Source organism: Salmo trutta, chromosome 40 (assembly GCF_901001165.1).
Source record: "Salmo trutta chromosome 40, fSalTru1.1, whole genome shotgun sequence".
NCBI classification, from domain to species: domain Eukaryota; kingdom Metazoa; phylum Chordata; class Actinopteri; order Salmoniformes; family Salmonidae; genus Salmo; species Salmo trutta.
This window is the reverse complement of record NC_042996.1, coordinates 19,297,805-19,313,581: the sequence shown is the minus strand read 5'-3', so window position 1 is coordinate 19,313,581 and position 15,777 is coordinate 19,297,805. Positions and strand designations below refer to the sequence as shown.

The 15,777-nt window shown below is 44.1% G+C and overlaps 1 protein-coding gene across 4 annotated transcripts in view; it reads right to left on the bottom strand.

Annotated features, from left to right (window-relative positions):
- Window positions 1–15,777, bottom strand: part of LOC115180590 (dedicator of cytokinesis protein 4) — a 133,073-nt gene that overhangs the window by 30,527 nt on the left and 86,769 nt on the right. For 2 of the 4 annotated variants that reach the window (XM_029742783.1, XM_029742787.1), the window contains exons 21-39: window positions 15,089–15,170; window positions 14,593–14,763; window positions 9,619–9,811; window positions 9,026–9,162; window positions 8,164–8,298; window positions 7,561–7,659; window positions 7,015–7,109; window positions 6,797–6,872; window positions 6,582–6,682; window positions 6,398–6,456; window positions 6,088–6,236; window positions 5,809–5,894; window positions 4,947–4,973; window positions 4,555–4,711; window positions 4,000–4,093; window positions 3,695–3,843; window positions 3,007–3,093; window positions 2,793–2,897; window positions 2,260–2,401 (exon numbers count right to left, since the gene is read on the bottom strand). In XM_029742783.1, coding sequence (XP_029598643.1) covers window positions 2,260–2,401; window positions 2,793–2,897; window positions 3,007–3,093; window positions 3,695–3,843; window positions 4,000–4,093; window positions 4,555–4,711; window positions 4,947–4,973; window positions 5,809–5,894; window positions 6,088–6,236; window positions 6,398–6,456; window positions 6,582–6,682; window positions 6,797–6,872; window positions 7,015–7,109; window positions 7,561–7,659; window positions 8,164–8,298; window positions 9,026–9,162; window positions 9,619–9,811; window positions 14,593–14,763; window positions 15,089–15,170 — 2,144 coding nt within the window. The remainder of the gene's footprint in view (window positions 1–2,259; window positions 2,402–2,792; window positions 2,898–3,006; window positions 3,094–3,694; window positions 3,844–3,999; window positions 4,094–4,554; window positions 4,712–4,946; window positions 4,974–5,808; window positions 5,895–6,087; window positions 6,237–6,397; window positions 6,457–6,581; window positions 6,683–6,796; window positions 6,873–7,014; window positions 7,110–7,560; window positions 7,660–8,163; window positions 8,299–9,025; window positions 9,163–9,618; window positions 9,812–14,592; window positions 14,764–15,088; window positions 15,171–15,777) is intronic. The other 2 variants (XM_029742784.1, XM_029742786.1) reach the window with 2 other exon arrangements.

Below are 15,777 nucleotides of genomic sequence, written 5' to 3'. Positions count from 1 at the left end.
CTATATCACAATACATACCCATTGGCAGCAGGACTGGCCTATGTCAGTGGAGTGCAGGGAGAGCTCATCAGCCCATGGATATAAATAGGGACGGGCATGGGTCCAGGAGCTTCAATGATTAACAACACATGAGGATAACAAAGCTGTATGCTAATGTTATTTGAGGGGCCTTGTCTGCTCTAATTGCACTCGGAGAAAAGTCACACACAGAACAGACGCCCGCACACACACACACACACACACACACACACACACACACACACACACACACACACACACACACACACACACACACACACACACACACACACACAGAGAGAGAGAGAGCTGCTCCTTCCGAACAGCTGTTCCATCAATCACTAGCGGAGGATCATTAAGATGGCTGCTGCATCCTACAGACACCTTGTGCATTTTCATCAAGGGATCGATCCCGATCTTCACTAAGTACTCGTGTATGTATTTACAGCATGGGCCAGAGATCTGGCTCAGGACCAAGATGGAGGGAGTCATACCTTTGGTTTGCTCCTCTATAAACGACATGCTGTAATGGAAGGCTGTACGCAGCGTAAGAAAACTAGAGTACAAAGGGTTTCCTGGTTAGGCTAGGAAACACTCCTAATATGACTCGTATTGATATCCTTATTCATAAGGAATTATCAGTCTGGTATAATATGTCATTTATATTATTTAGGCCTACTAGACATGTGGGATGCAGTGCACCACTGCGTGTGTGGGTTCTTTGTTTTAATATGAAGAAAATGACTCCATTCTACGCCACCAAAATGACTATCTGCTTCTCTGAATTACCTTGTGGACGCCAATCATGTTGGCAATAGAACAAGCTTTCAAATGACGCCCGGGGATGCATGGCGGGGATGCAGGCCTGTGTTCCAATCAAAACAACTACAAGTGTGCTTGCTCTGGTTCCTCAACGGCACAGCTAGGAGAGCTTAAAAAAAGCACCTTGTAGTTGAAGACTCTTCTATGAGTCATAAATGAGCATTGACATGACTGTGCCCACTGGAGGTGTCCCCCCACTTGGAGACACCAGTTTGACCTCTCACTCAAACCCTTGTCATTTGTATGTCTGCACCTACCCACATTTTCCTAGAATATTCTTACCATGTTACTGAATGTATCCAGAGTATTTTCAGATTTCGTAACAAATGCGACGAAAAGTACAGTAAATATAAAATGCACATAAAAACAACAGGGTAGCGTAAATTCCGGACTATAAGCCGCAACTTTTTTCCCAGGCTTTGAACCTCGCGGCTTAAACAATGACGCGGCTAATATATGGATTTTTCCCGCTTTCAATTTTTTTTTCCCAAAAAAACACATTCTGTGACGTGCTCAGTTTTTTGGCGGCATGAAGCTTTCATTAGACCAATGAAATTGCCGAACGGGTTAAGGTCAAACAACTTTTTTGTTTACTGTTTAGATTAAATCGAGCGCTCTCAAACTTCCCATCATTCTGATTACGGTAGTCATTTTGTCACCCTCATCATGGCAAAGACACGGAGAAATGCATATGATGCAGCTTTCAAGTTGAAGGCGATTGATCTGGCTGATGGAAAAGGAAATAGAGCTGCTGCACGGGAGCTTGGTCTTAATGAGTCGATGATAAGACGTTGGAAACAGCAGCGTGAGGAATTGACTCAGTGCAAAAAGACAACTAAAGCTTACTGCTCATTTTTTATTTTTTGTTACAAGCTGTGTTTCGTTAAAGCCTATTTATTTTTGTTACAAGCCGTGTTTCGTTAAAGCCTGTGTAAAGTTAATTTGTTTCAATATACCGGTAGGCACCTGCGGCTTATAGACATGTGCGGCTTATTTATGTTAAAAAAAAAAGTAAAAATTAAATTCAGTGGGTGCGGCTTATATTCAGGTGCGCTTAATAGTCCGGAAATTACGGTAATGTTTGGATTAAGTCGTGTCAGGTGAACTGTTGTGTCCTCACCTTTAGTCTAATAATTTTCCCATAATCCCCTAAACTGTTCCTGTTTCATTTCTACCATGGTTATACATATATGTTTTCCTTATTCTTTCCATAAGAAAGGTTTAAATTTAGCCCTATCCATATAGGCCAATTCCCACGAGTGTAAAAGGGTTAGGTTTAAGGTTAGGAAAAATTTGATTTTTAATGGGAATCACTTGTTTGGTCCTCACAAGGATGGTAAAACAAACTAGTGTGTGTGTGTGCGCGTTTGTGCAGTGTATAATGCACGTTGTCTATGCCAACAGCTCAATAAAGGATACACTGAGCCTCGGCCTGGTAGATGGTTTGGTCCGGCTGGTTGACGTGCTGCATGGCGATGGCGTGGGGGAACTCATTCAGCATGCGCTGCTGGAAGGCCTCCAGCCTCTCATAGTCATGGCCACGGCACACAAACTCCTTATTCTGCAGACGAGGCATAGACAGCATCAGAGGCAGGAGCGAGACAGCACAGGGGTTAGCATGACATCTAGTGGACAGTTAGAGTATCTGCAACAGTTACAGTGTCTGGAGGTCAACCCTAATTCTGTAACTTCAAAATAGGACTTGTGATTTATTTGTAACTATAATAAACACACGCTAACAATTTACATGAGGTTTCTTTTGCGTTACGTTGGTTATGAATGCATAGTTCAAAGTCCTTTTGAGGAAACTAACAGATTGACAATATACTTCATTAGCAACTTGCTTAAGAGTGCAGATGGAAATTAGAGGGCAAACCCCTGTATGAGCAGTTCTATGGCCTCTTAAATGTCCTTTCTTTAACAAAACGACCAGTGGTAGAAAAGAGAGATACCCTTAGGAAGAAGGGGAACTTCTTGCCATAGAAGCCGACCCTGAAGAACTCTGGCTCCAGTCTCTGCTGGTCCATGATCTTATCATACAGCGATGCCTCCATCATCTGTCAACAGAAAACGTCGGATTACAAAACACTATTAGGTTATGTCACTGAGAACTGGTCAGGGATCAGTCAGCGCGGAGAGATACTGAGAAGGTCTAAAGTAACTCACCCTCATCTTGCTGAGGTTCCTGTAGTCGTAGTAAGACTCGTACTGGTCCGCCAGCTCTCTGCACAGAATGATCCCGTTTTCCCAACACTGAGGAACCAAACACATTATCACATTAACAATGGTCACATCTCAATTAGGAATGTTTTCACCTTTTCATCTCTTTCACATTAGCAGGATAAGGATTAAAGGAAAGGAAGCCTCTTTAGAATATTGAGACGCTGACAAAACATGTCAAACGGCCTGCAGAGGAGACTGGCTGCTGAATGAGTGTTGACCACTGGGTGGCGGTAGTGTACTAACAATAAACACGCCAACTGCCAGGGCAGACCTGCCATCACAATGTAGGTGCAGCACCCAGCCAACATGCTAATGAAATGAAAGCTTTCCTTTCCTGCTGCGTTTTAATCCCAAGGCAGCGACAGCTAGCAGATGGCTTTGGTCATGAATTCACAGGGAAATTGGGCAAAGAATAATGGGGAAGGACATATTGAATGATTCAGCAGAGTAATAATGTGTCGGGAGATGCTGAGCAGAGCACTCAAATAATATTGGCTTTTTCTTAGGACACTGTCCCAGGGTAATTGTTAATAGATAGATAGATAGATAGATAGATAGATAGATAGAGAGATAGATAGAGAGATAGAGAGAGAGAGAGAGAGAGAGAAAGAGAAAGAGAGAGAGATCCCACCTTCCCCTTGTCAAAGTTCTGTACAATGGTAAGATGGAGGCAGTCCTTCCTCTGCCACTCGCTCTGCATGGGGTAGTTGAGGAACTCTCTGAGGGGCCTCTCGGACCACTCCAACAGCTCGTCATACAACAGAAGAGTGTAGGAGGCCTCTGCACAACACACACACACAGCACCACATAGTCATGGTTATGCCAAACCCTTGAGCCCACGAACAGCCACACACTTGAAACACACTAAGTTCACACACACACACACACACACACTTCATACACGGCTTCATTTCCTGGCCATGTTTTACACTGTACCTGTGTAATTCTGTGCTTTCAGGTGCAGTTCGTACAGCTTGTGAATGTAGCGGATGTACATCTCCTCCTTGTTCAACTCAGTTTTGTAGAAATTCTAGAGACAGGCGACCATGGAGAGACAGAGAGAGATTGAGAGAGAGCAAAGTGCACTAATGTTTATCAGCCACTGAGCAGTAATGAACTCAGTGTTATCTGCCCACATAAACTGATGCTTTCAGGCTCTAGTGCTTCGGTCCGTTATATAAGATAAACCTGCAGGACTGAAAGACACCACGCACAAAATAAATCCCCCAGGTTGGCATGGTAACAAAGACAACACAGAATTGTATTGTATGAGGGGGGCTGGGAACTAGTCGAGGCCTGATCTAAAAAGCATGATCATCATAGCAACTTCATCGTCGCTGGGAAAGGAACAGCTCCGGTCCTGCTCTCTTAACACAATAGTTCAAGGGGACAAAAGGCTAGCAACAAATAAAATGGGGTTTCTATGGTGAAAGGGAGAGCGGTGACTGAATCTGTTCAAGGGCCACAGGTCGGAGAGAGACTGTCACTGACCAGCAGACTGACGGTGCAGCCGATCTTCTTCCCATCCACCTCCCCCAGCTTCATGCAGTCCCTGTAGTCCAGCAGTCTCTCCATCAGACGCGTGACGGTGGCGATGAGAGAGATGCCACTCTCCCTCCATGTCTCCCTCTCAATCTTCTTCAACAGACTGGAATAGCGAGAGAAAGGGGAGCGCGAGACAGAGGAGAGAGATGAGAGAGAAATAGACATAGAAGAAAGAAGAGAGCGAGAAAGAGAGAGAGGGGAGAGAGAGTGAGAGAGAAAGAGAGGAGAGAAATAAACTCTTCAGCCTGCTGTCAATCACGTTGTCCCGTCTCCCAGCAGTAAAGGACATCCCTAACAGAAGGACAACACACTGTGTGTAGAGTATCGGAGTGTCTTACCTAGGGTACGGACCAAACAGAGGGATTCTACTCCGGGAAAGCAATGGCAAAACAAATTAATAGATTAATAATATCAGCACACACTCACACAAGTTAGTTTCAGGGTTAGTGATGTTAGTCAGGTCGATAAGGAAACGGAGTGAAACAAAAAGACTATGTACAGCCATAAAGTGTCTGCATCCCATGTTAGGGAAAACTTTACCAACACATGGAAATAAGCTGTATCCAGACCACATGTGTGAAAGAGCGGTGGCGCTAAGCTTTACAGTGTTCCTCACGTGCACCGACGGTGGACATAGGCAGTGACACATCATATGGATGTTGGACTGTACGTACTGTAAATGAATGTTGCCTTATGCTGAGCTCTAGCCTGATGTAGAAGCGTGTTTATAAAGTGGCTACATAAACGACTTATAACGCCCATATAAAGCTCATGAAGCGCATACGTCTCAATGAAAGCTGGTGGAACATTCATAAACGGCCCAATTGACGTCTGACAAAAAGTGGGACAGCGACGTATGGGCTTGCAGTGCGATAGAGAGTGAATTGCATGAACACTGCACAGACCAACAATAAACAAAACACTCATACACACACACACACAAGCACTACAGCACAAAGCATGCAAGGTGAAAGGACCAACCTGAGCACACGGACAAGGAGATCTCAGAGAGGAGGCGTGAAGGACTATGGTTATGAGAGGAGGTGCTTGTCTGGAGAACTCCAAAACACTTCCCTTTCCCCACCCCATATACATCCCTCCATCCCGTCACGAGTCCTCTTACCTCACTCAATACAACACACAGACAAACTGATCCGGGTACAGTACGGCACGACCGTATGCGCCTTCCCTCTGACTCACATGCTGTTGAAGAGCTCTCTGTACGTCTCGTCCCCTTTGCCTTCTGACATCAGACCGTCCAGTTTGTCGATCAGCTTGGCCTCCACCTGACGAGAGAACAGATTGATTACGTAATCAATCTAGATCAATACACGGATGCCACCGTCGGGTACCGTCGGTAACGGTCTGGTGGGACTGCAATATCCATAAAGTGCCGGCAGGACGTGCTAGTGCTGGTCCCAGCCAGCCCAGTACCAGAGCTTTATGAACTGCATAAATACGGACGGCTCGGTCCATTACCTGTTTGAAGTTTCCGCTCCTCCTCTGCTCCCAGTCCATCATGTCATGGAAGATGGGGATCATGACGTTCCTCAGGTCAGGCTGGGGAACCAGGGTCACCTCCAGGAACGGACCAATCATCGCCGGGATGAAGTTCAACTTGTGCTCACCTGGAGAGAGAGGGAGGGAGAGAAGGAGAGAGCAGGAGAGAGTGAGGGAGGGAGAGATGGAGAGAGCAGGAGGGAGAGAGATCAACTACGTTCCTTTGCGAGACGAGCACGAATCCAATGACGCGACACAGAAAGAGAAGGAGAATGTGACTGTATTGTACCTAAGTTCTGCCACATGCTGAAGATCTCACAACCCATCATCACCCTCATGTCCCCATACCTGCACAACGAGATAACACACAGCGCGAGGTCAGAACCGCGCCGAAGCCAGCATGTGAAAAGTGAAGAAAGTTAGTGAACGTGCATGTAGAATGTTTGTGGCGCGCACATAGAGACAAGACTTACTTCTCCAGTACCCTCTTCCTCTTGGACGGAGAGAAGGACTCCAGTTGAAGACAGGGCTGGTTGATGAAGATGACGGACAGATAGAAGTACGAGTCCCACACCTAGGGAAGACGCATTTAAAACCACATTATAGCATGTCAATAACAGGTCACTACATGCTTTTTTCACATTGTTTTTTTTAACAAAGAAACAAAGTGGATGTTAGCAGCTCTTACCTTGTAGTCAAACTTGTCATTGAGGAAGTTCTTCCTCAGAGCATCAGAGAGGTACAGGACTGTTGTTATGATTACACTGAGACGGGGGACGGGGGGGTAGAGAGAAAGAAAGACAGAGTGGACAACAAGATTACGTTGATAAACCAAACTATAAAACAGGTGTCAGCTAATAATGAGTAACTATGGAGGGACACCATAGTGACACCAACTGGTCTTACTTGTTGGTGACCAACCGCATGACAGTCCAATCTTTCGGGAACATCTCTGGCCGAATCAGAATGCGGAAAACGGTGAAAATCTGCAAGAGGAAGTCCTGAAAAACCGAAAAAGGAGCACACTACATTTACTTTGTTTAACAGCAATTGCCATTCAGCACATCACCAAACTATGAATCTATAGTAATGTATTCAGAGTGGGAGTGCATTCATGATATCCATAGTGTTCATGGTATTCCTTCCTATTACTGTGAACTTAGTAGACCCCATTTCTTCCTTTCCGCATTCCTATCTCTCCATCGCACCTCTTCCTCAACCCCTGGCATGACCGTTCCTCATTACGGACACACACACACACACACACACACACACACACACACACACACACACACACACACACACACACACACACACACACACACACACACACACACACACACACACACACACACACCTGCTACTGACTATGACACACAAGCTGAGTCAACAGCCAGATTCTGCTGATTGGTGTGTGTGTGTGTGTGTGTGTGTGTGAGTGTGTAGCCTTACCCTCAGGTCATCTTTGCTGGTGAAGGCCTGCAGGAGCTGCTGGTAATGTTTATCACTCATATGTCTGAGGAGAGCCAGCAGGCACGCTACAAACTCCCCCTGAGAGAGAGAGAGACAGACAGACAGGGACACAGAGAGACAAACAGAGAGAGAGAGAGGAGAAAAAGAGAAGAGAGAAAGAAGAGAAAAAGAAAAAGAGAGAGAGAAAGAGAAGAGAAAAAGAAAGAGAGAGAAGAGAAAAAGAGAGAGAGAGAAACAGCTTTTAACATCTGGGACATTGGCCACATATACTATATCTAACAGTGAGAGAGATGGAAGACCATGTATATCCATGTAAGACCTGTAAATACTACAGTCAGAACAGGCTGGGAGAGAAATAAAGTGGTTATTTTCTTTCTTTTTTTTAGGTGGTTTGACATTTGGCAAAATGTCAAATGGAAATGTAAGAGAACAGTTCTCTCTGAACTCGGCTGTGGTTAAGAGCAGGACAGAAGTACAGCTCTTTTTGACCACAAATGCAGTTTCAATCATTGACCTTAAAACCTCATGCTATATTTAGAATGACTAGCAGTTAGACACACACACACACACACACACACAGACCGTGATGTCCTGGAACTGCAGTCTCATATTGGTCCCGGCTGGTTGTGGCCTGTTAGTGATCTCAAGGATGGTCCTCATCAGGACAACCAGCAGACTGTCCACTATCAGATCCACCTCCTCAGAAACCACCGGCTCCTCGGGACACACACAAGTTCACATTAAGTTTCACACAGGTACATAATCATGGATGAAGTTTGCATGTATACACACACATTACCCATACAGACAGTATGAAAACATAGGACACAAAAAGATAGACCACTAGCCAATACTTAAACTAATTGGACACACATTAGTGTGTGTGTCAGACTGGCTGCTCCTGCTGTCACTTCATCTTAGCCATGTTCACAGCCCAGCGTGTGTGAGTGTGAGTGAGTGAGTGAGAGAGTGAGAGTGTGTGTGTGTGTGACTAGCTGCTTCTCAGCCAAACAGGCCAGCACCATGTCAAGGTCAGGACGAGATTGACACACTCACAGGGACAAACTGCCACATCCACACTTTCATGTTTCATTGATGGATTCCAATTGGATTGGATTGTTTATTTGTTATTGCACCTAGCTATCTGTTTACTTCATTACTTGATCAATGAACCAGATTTATTGGAGTCTATTGTCAGTCTGGCAGGTTTTGCTAGTTTGTTTTAATACGCCACGCAAACAAACAAAGCTGTGTTCAGATCACAATACATAGTCAAATATCCAAGGGAACAATACAATTTTTGAGCTATTAACAGCGAGGTAGGTAATCTCAATTAACCCAGAACCTCAAATCTTGCACAATTTGTAGTCCGTCCATGATTAACCGTGAGGTGGCAGCCTAAAAGACTACACTACCCACGGTGCTCTGCTGTAGCTGTACTCACGGTGGCGACAGAGTCGTACTTTCTGACGAGAGAGAGCATGCTGCTGAGGATACGGGCACACATCACCAGGTCTCTCTGCTCCTGCATGTGGGCCTGCAACAGACGCAACACCACCGGGAGAAGGATACACCTCGACTCTGGAATACACACAAGTACACACACTTGAACATGAAATTACACACACACAAACACTCACAGACACACTCACAGACACACGGACACAAAAATACTCGCATGTTATGTTCTGCTCAAACACCCGTTTTTCTATTTTTATCCCTCTCTCGCGTGTGATTTTAACCCCTAGCCTTGCCTCTGAGCAAGCAGCTAATAAAATGTTACCACGGCTATTTGTGTGAGTATATCATTATCATTAACTACAATTAACTGGCAAGTGCGCCTGTGTAGGTATGTAATTACTAGCAATTGTGCATAATCATGTGTGTGCGATATGTGTGTTTGTGCGTGTGCGTACATAACCCCCAAATGTTTGCTTGTGAGCGTTGTGTAAGTTATTAAATATTGTGTGTGTGTGTGTGTGTGTGTGTGTGTGTGTGTGTGTGTGTGTGTGTGTGTGTGCGCGCGTGCATTCCTACCTGTGTTGGTGTACAGCTGGCTCTCCACAGTCTTGGCGATGCAATGTAGCTTGACGGCTTCCAGGGGGCACTCAGCGTGAGCGGTGGCGGGCAGGCTGCCCAGCGTCTCCCTGACGAAGCCTGCCACCTCCCTCACCGTGAAGATCTTCAGCAGCTCCCCGTACACCGCAGGGAACGTCCGCAGGAACACCGCCTGGGAATACACAGACACTGTATAAATATACAGTGTCTTGCGAAAGTATTCACCCCCTTTGACATTTATCCTATTTTGTTGCCTTATAACATGGAATTAAAAATGGATTTTGGGGAGGTTTGTATCATTTGATTTACACAACATGACTACCACTTTGAAGATGCAAAATAGTTTTTATTGTGAAACAAACAAGAAATAAGACAAAAACACTAACTATTAACTATTCACCCACCAAAGTCAATACTTTGTAGAGCCACCTTTTGCAGCAATTACAGCTGCAAGTCTCTTGGGGTATGTCTCTATAAGCTTGGCACATCTAGCCACTGGGATGTTTGCCCATTCTTCAAGGCAAAACTGCTCCAGATCCTTCAAGTTGGATGAGCTCCACTGGTGTATAGCAATCTTTAAGTCATACCACAGATTCTCAATTGGACTGAGGTCTGGGCTTTGACTAGGCCATTCCAAGACAATTAAATGTTTCCCCTTAAAGCACTCAAGAGTTGCTTTAGCAGTATGCTTTGGGTCATTATCCTGCTGGAAGGTGAACCTCTGTCCCAGTGTCAAATTTCTGGAAGACTGAAACAGGTTTCCCTAAAAATGTCCCTGTATTTAGCGCCATCGATCATTCCTTCAATTCTGACCAGTTTCCCAGTCCCTGCCGATGAAAAACATCCCCACAGCATGATGCTGCCACCATGCTTGGGGTGATGAGAGGTGTTGGATTTGCGCCAGACACAGCGTTTTTCTTGATGGCCAAAAAGCTCAATTTTAGTCTCATCTAACCAGAGTACCTTCTTCCATATGTTTGGGGAGTCTCCCACATGCCTTTTTGTCGAACAACAAACAATTTTTTTCTGGCCACTCTTCCGTAAAGCCCAGCTCTGTGGAGTGTACCGCTTAAAGTGGTCCTATGGACAGATACTCCAATCTCCGCTGTGGAGCTTTGCAGCTCCTTCAGGGTTATCTTTGGTCTCTTTGTTGCCTCTCTGATTAATGCCCTCCTTGCCTGGTCTGTGAGTTTTGGTGGGCGGCCCTCTCTTGGCAGGTTTCTCGTGGTGCCATATTCTTAACATTTTTTGATAATGGATTTAAATGGTGCTCCGTGGGATGTTCAAAGTTTCTGATCTTTTTTTATAACCCAACCCTGATCTGTACTTCTCCACAACTTTGTCCTTAACCTGTTTGGAGAGCTCCTTGATCTTCATGGTGCCGCTTGCTTGGTGGTGCCCCTTGCTTAGTGGTGTTGCAGACTCTGGGGCCTTTCAGAACAGGTATATACTGAGATCATGTGACACTTAGATAAAGTCCACCTGTGTGCAATCTAACTAATTATGTGACTTCTGATGGTAATTGGTTGCAGATCTTATTTAGGGGCTTCATAGCAAAGGGGGTGAATACATACGCACAACACTTTTGCGTAAAAAAAAATGTTTGCATTTTTTCTTAAACAAGTAATTTTTTTCATTTCACTTCACCAATTTCGACTATTTTGTGTATGTCCATTACATGAAATCCAAATAAAAATCTATTTAAATTACAGGTTGTAATGCAACAAAATACAAAAAATGCCAAGGGGGATGAATACTTTTGCAAGGCACAGTAGCTATCTAGCAGAATGTAGTATAGGTTTCTACCTAAAGTGACTTACGGTTAACACATAAGCTACTGTATAGTCAGTATACTGTATGTGAAAATGTTACTCAAACCATATACAGTCTAGGTGTAGGACCCCAACACACTTATCTAGAGGAGGCTTTTACCTAAAGTGATCAACAAATAGGCTACTGTATATTCAGAAAATGTGGCCCATGAGAAATCAAACCAATCATAACCAATGCTTCAACCGATACAATCTAGGACCCCAACACACACAGCAGAATGTCTATTCTATGCCTGTACAGAAACACAATTCCACTACAGTATAATATAAGTTATATCTTGATATCCCTTATCTCTAACCTACAGTACCTTCAGAAAGCATTCCTACCCCTTGACTTAATCCACATTGTGTTGTGTTATAACCCACCAGATAGCATATGAATGTGTCATAAGCAATGGCAAAATGTGTAGAATTGCAGGAAATTAGCTTTAACGGCCGACGTTGAGCACGAAAAACAGTCCAACTCCTCCTCTTTCTCATTTTTCAAACAGAAACGCGGTGTGCCTTCGGTGGTCCATCGATGTGTCATTCTGGTCATGAGCGCTGCAACCGACATAGCTAGTTAGTTAGCTAAGCTAGACACTTTAGCTAGCTAGTAACTCCTCCAGCAGGTTTTGTTTTTGGAACGGAAGCTGTAGAGATCGATAAGAAATGGCACTTCTGTAGCCAAATATCTTATTCATAATTTGTTTTTAAGAATTACAATGACCTGGTATGATGGTGCATTGAGCAGTTATACAGTTTAAAGCCATTATTTTTGCATTTTTGCCCAAAGTCTACCTTTAAAATTAACTGTCCAGTGTTTCCAGGTTTCTATGAAATATGACCTACAATTAATTACAATATGAGTGAAATAGTTTTCCTTCCAGAAAATGATAGTTAAGTATGTTTAAAAAAGCAGCTTTTCTATGTTGGAATGGTGTGGGCATATACCAGTCATTAAAAATATTAAAGCGAGTAGACTGCTGATTGGCCAGCTCATCCTCTACAAGGAAAAAGCAAGCCTTTTTTAAATGGTCTGTTTCAGATACAAGTTTGAGGTGGGGGTTTTGAAGTGGTTGGCTACAAATACAAGTATATGATGAGTCAACAACATTATTTAGGTATGAGTTAACAGAAAATAAACTTTTAAAAGTGAGATTTTCACTGGACAATTATTTTAAAACTGCAACATATTCTCTCAGCCTCATAGAAAAATGTGTGGAGTAGCATGAGAAGAGCTTTAAAAAAAAGCTTGGCAAATGTGTATAATTGAAGGTAATTAGATGTAAAACTGCTAAATAAATCTCATCCTCATGGCAAAATGTATGAGATGAGCTATAAAATAGCAACTTTTTCTCTCTTCCCATGGCGAAATGTGTAGAATTGAAGGAAATTATCTTTAAAACTGCAAAATATTCTCTCAGACCCAAGACAAAATGTATAGAATAGCATTTTAAAACTGCATATTTTTCTCTCTGCCCAAATGTGTTGAAATGCAGGAAGTTAGCTCTTTTCCCAAAAATAATTATCCCTACCACCCAAAAATGTCTTTTTTTGGGGGGGGGGCTTCCACTTATCCTTCCACTCACACTGTGTTTTCAAAACACCCCTGCAGAGAGGCAGGACAAGGTCATGTCAAAATGTGCATATATATAGATTATGTCACAAAGACCCCCATCTATCTACACCACAATTTCACCCTTGACACAAAGAGAGCTGCTAACTAACTAATGTACTGGGCTAGAATTGACATTTATGTTGATCTCCAATCCCAAACCACTGGCCTTCATAGTTTGCCATGTAGGCACCATTCATTAATGCCTCCAACACACCTAATCCAGAGGTGCCATCAACAGCAGCACAGTGTAATACAGGATGAGGGGGAAGGCGCCAGATTAACATGGATTAGGAGTGGCCTGACCTGCATTCTCCTATAGCCATTGTTCTGTTGTAGATCAAGATTACAATAGATCATTTGATTTACTGGATTGTGCTAAGAGGTGCACACTGTTACTGTTCTGACAGAGAGCCTCTGTGTCTAGTTAAAATGATTTCCCGGCGGCACTGGAAGGGAGGACAGGTGGAGCAGCATGATGACACCAGGGCATAATAACAACCCACACAAGGTGAAAATAACAGCGCAGTGTGTGGTAAGGATCTCCAGCAGAGAGTGAGAGCCAGAGTGAATGGTCACTCACGCAACAGGGTGAACAGACAGACTGACGGGCCAGGTCATTATCAGCTGGGTTCATTAGGGTGGGCTGCTGTGGGAGTTTACACAGCTAAGTGTGCAGTAAACACACACACAGAACACACACACAACCCAGTGCCTTATATCTTAGCATGAAACCTTGAATTAGACCCACACATTATCTGTGGAGGGCCCAAGGGTGAGACAGGCCAACTGAGACCCACTGGAGAGAGATGATTATTAGAGAGAGCAGGGACACACACACACACACACACACACATATATAATGTATTACTGTAGATTAGGATCTCAAGGATTTGGGGGAAGGAGGACAAGAGGGTCTCTGGGGTATAATAAACACATAAGCACACACACAGCCTCATACAACCGTGTGTGTCTGTACAAACAAAGACATCAGCTGAAGACAGAGACACGCAGACACGTGAAGACACACACACTACACTGTGTGTAATTCAGATTATTTGTGGGTGTGTTTAGCAGCTTTGTTTTAGTCTTCCTGGAGAGCAGTTCAGCCTGGTTTTGTGCTGTGCAGCCCCCCAAGACAAAGTATGAAATATGAATTATAAAGTATCTCCAGGGCTTATTATCTGCGTGAAATTCAATTAAAAACATTTTCTTACAAAATCAAACTAAATTAAGTGGGATTGCTTATTGCTTGAAACATAACACGCGCGCACACACACACACACACACACACACACACACACACACACACACACACACGCACGCACACAGAGAAGCCTGCCTCCTGCTGTTATTGCCCATGGCATATAAAGCAAGGCAGACCAGGATGCAATGTTGATAACCTCTGTGCCCTCTATCAATCATGTGGGGCATGTTTCATGTCTGCACTGCGTCAAGCCAATGTGTCAGTGTCACGTGCACACGCGCACACACCGTCACAAAAACACACACAGACGGACACACCTGTGTCTGCGTGACGGGGCTGGTGATCTTGTTCTCCTGGGACAGGAAGAAGCGGATGGACATGAAGAGCTCGTGGACGCAGCAGCGGAACTCCTCCTCGCTCTGACCCCCCGTGGCGAGGGCGAAGAGACGGCGGGACTGGATGATGTACTTAAAGATGTACTCAGTGGCCTGGGGGGTGGACATAAAGTAACACACTCACTGATAACATCACTCATCCACCATAACGCTAGTATTAAACATAATGGGAAAACATATTTGCGTCGTTGCTGTGGGTCCCTGCAATTATGTGTGCTACTAGGCCATTAAAAGTAACATGTTATGGAAATGTTGAACACCCAAGGTGTAGCATTTCCACTTTTTGAAACTGCATGCAGCAACAATATGAGAGAAGTGGTGAAAAGAGACTAATAAATGATACGTAAATATCCTCAACACATGCTGAAGAGGGTGTGTGTGTGTGTGTGCGCGCGTGCGTTCAGGAGCACACAGTCACCTTGAGGACCTGCTGAATGTGATCTTGGTGCTCAGCGTCTATGATGCGATCCACGTACCACTTCAGTACTTTGATCAGGTCCCTGCGAAAAACACACGTCTGGCATCAACTACTGAACTCGACCTTTCTCTGCAAATCACAATGCATTTCCACCAACAATCCCAAGCATCCACCTACATATTCCGGAGACACAACACACAAAGAATGCCTTGGTGTAGCATGAGGAAATGCTTTATAGTGCATGTAATATCTTTGCGTGTGATACACCCATATTGAATAAAAATGTATGGCAATGGTGTTCATAAACAATGTCTAGGGCTGAACAACCTTCGATTGTGTTCTGTTTGTTTATACAACAAAAGAAACAGAGCACAAGGGTTGGTTTATAAAATGTCTGTGTGTGGCTGTGCAACGGTGTGATAACAATATTTCAAATTCACAGTGTGTAGTGTATTAACACTAATGGCCAGGTTTGAGAGCACACACTTACAGATAATTGAACAAAATCATAAGAGACAGTACGAGTACAAGCAAAGGGAAAATGGTGGAGAGAGCACAGTCATTTCCACAGAATGAACATTTGTGTGGGAGATGTTTGGCCTGCTTTTCTGTGATTGGACTGTGATCGCATGTTGATTGGTTTTCCCTTGGGTACAAGGTACAAGTACGTACTGAAGAGACAGCCAACA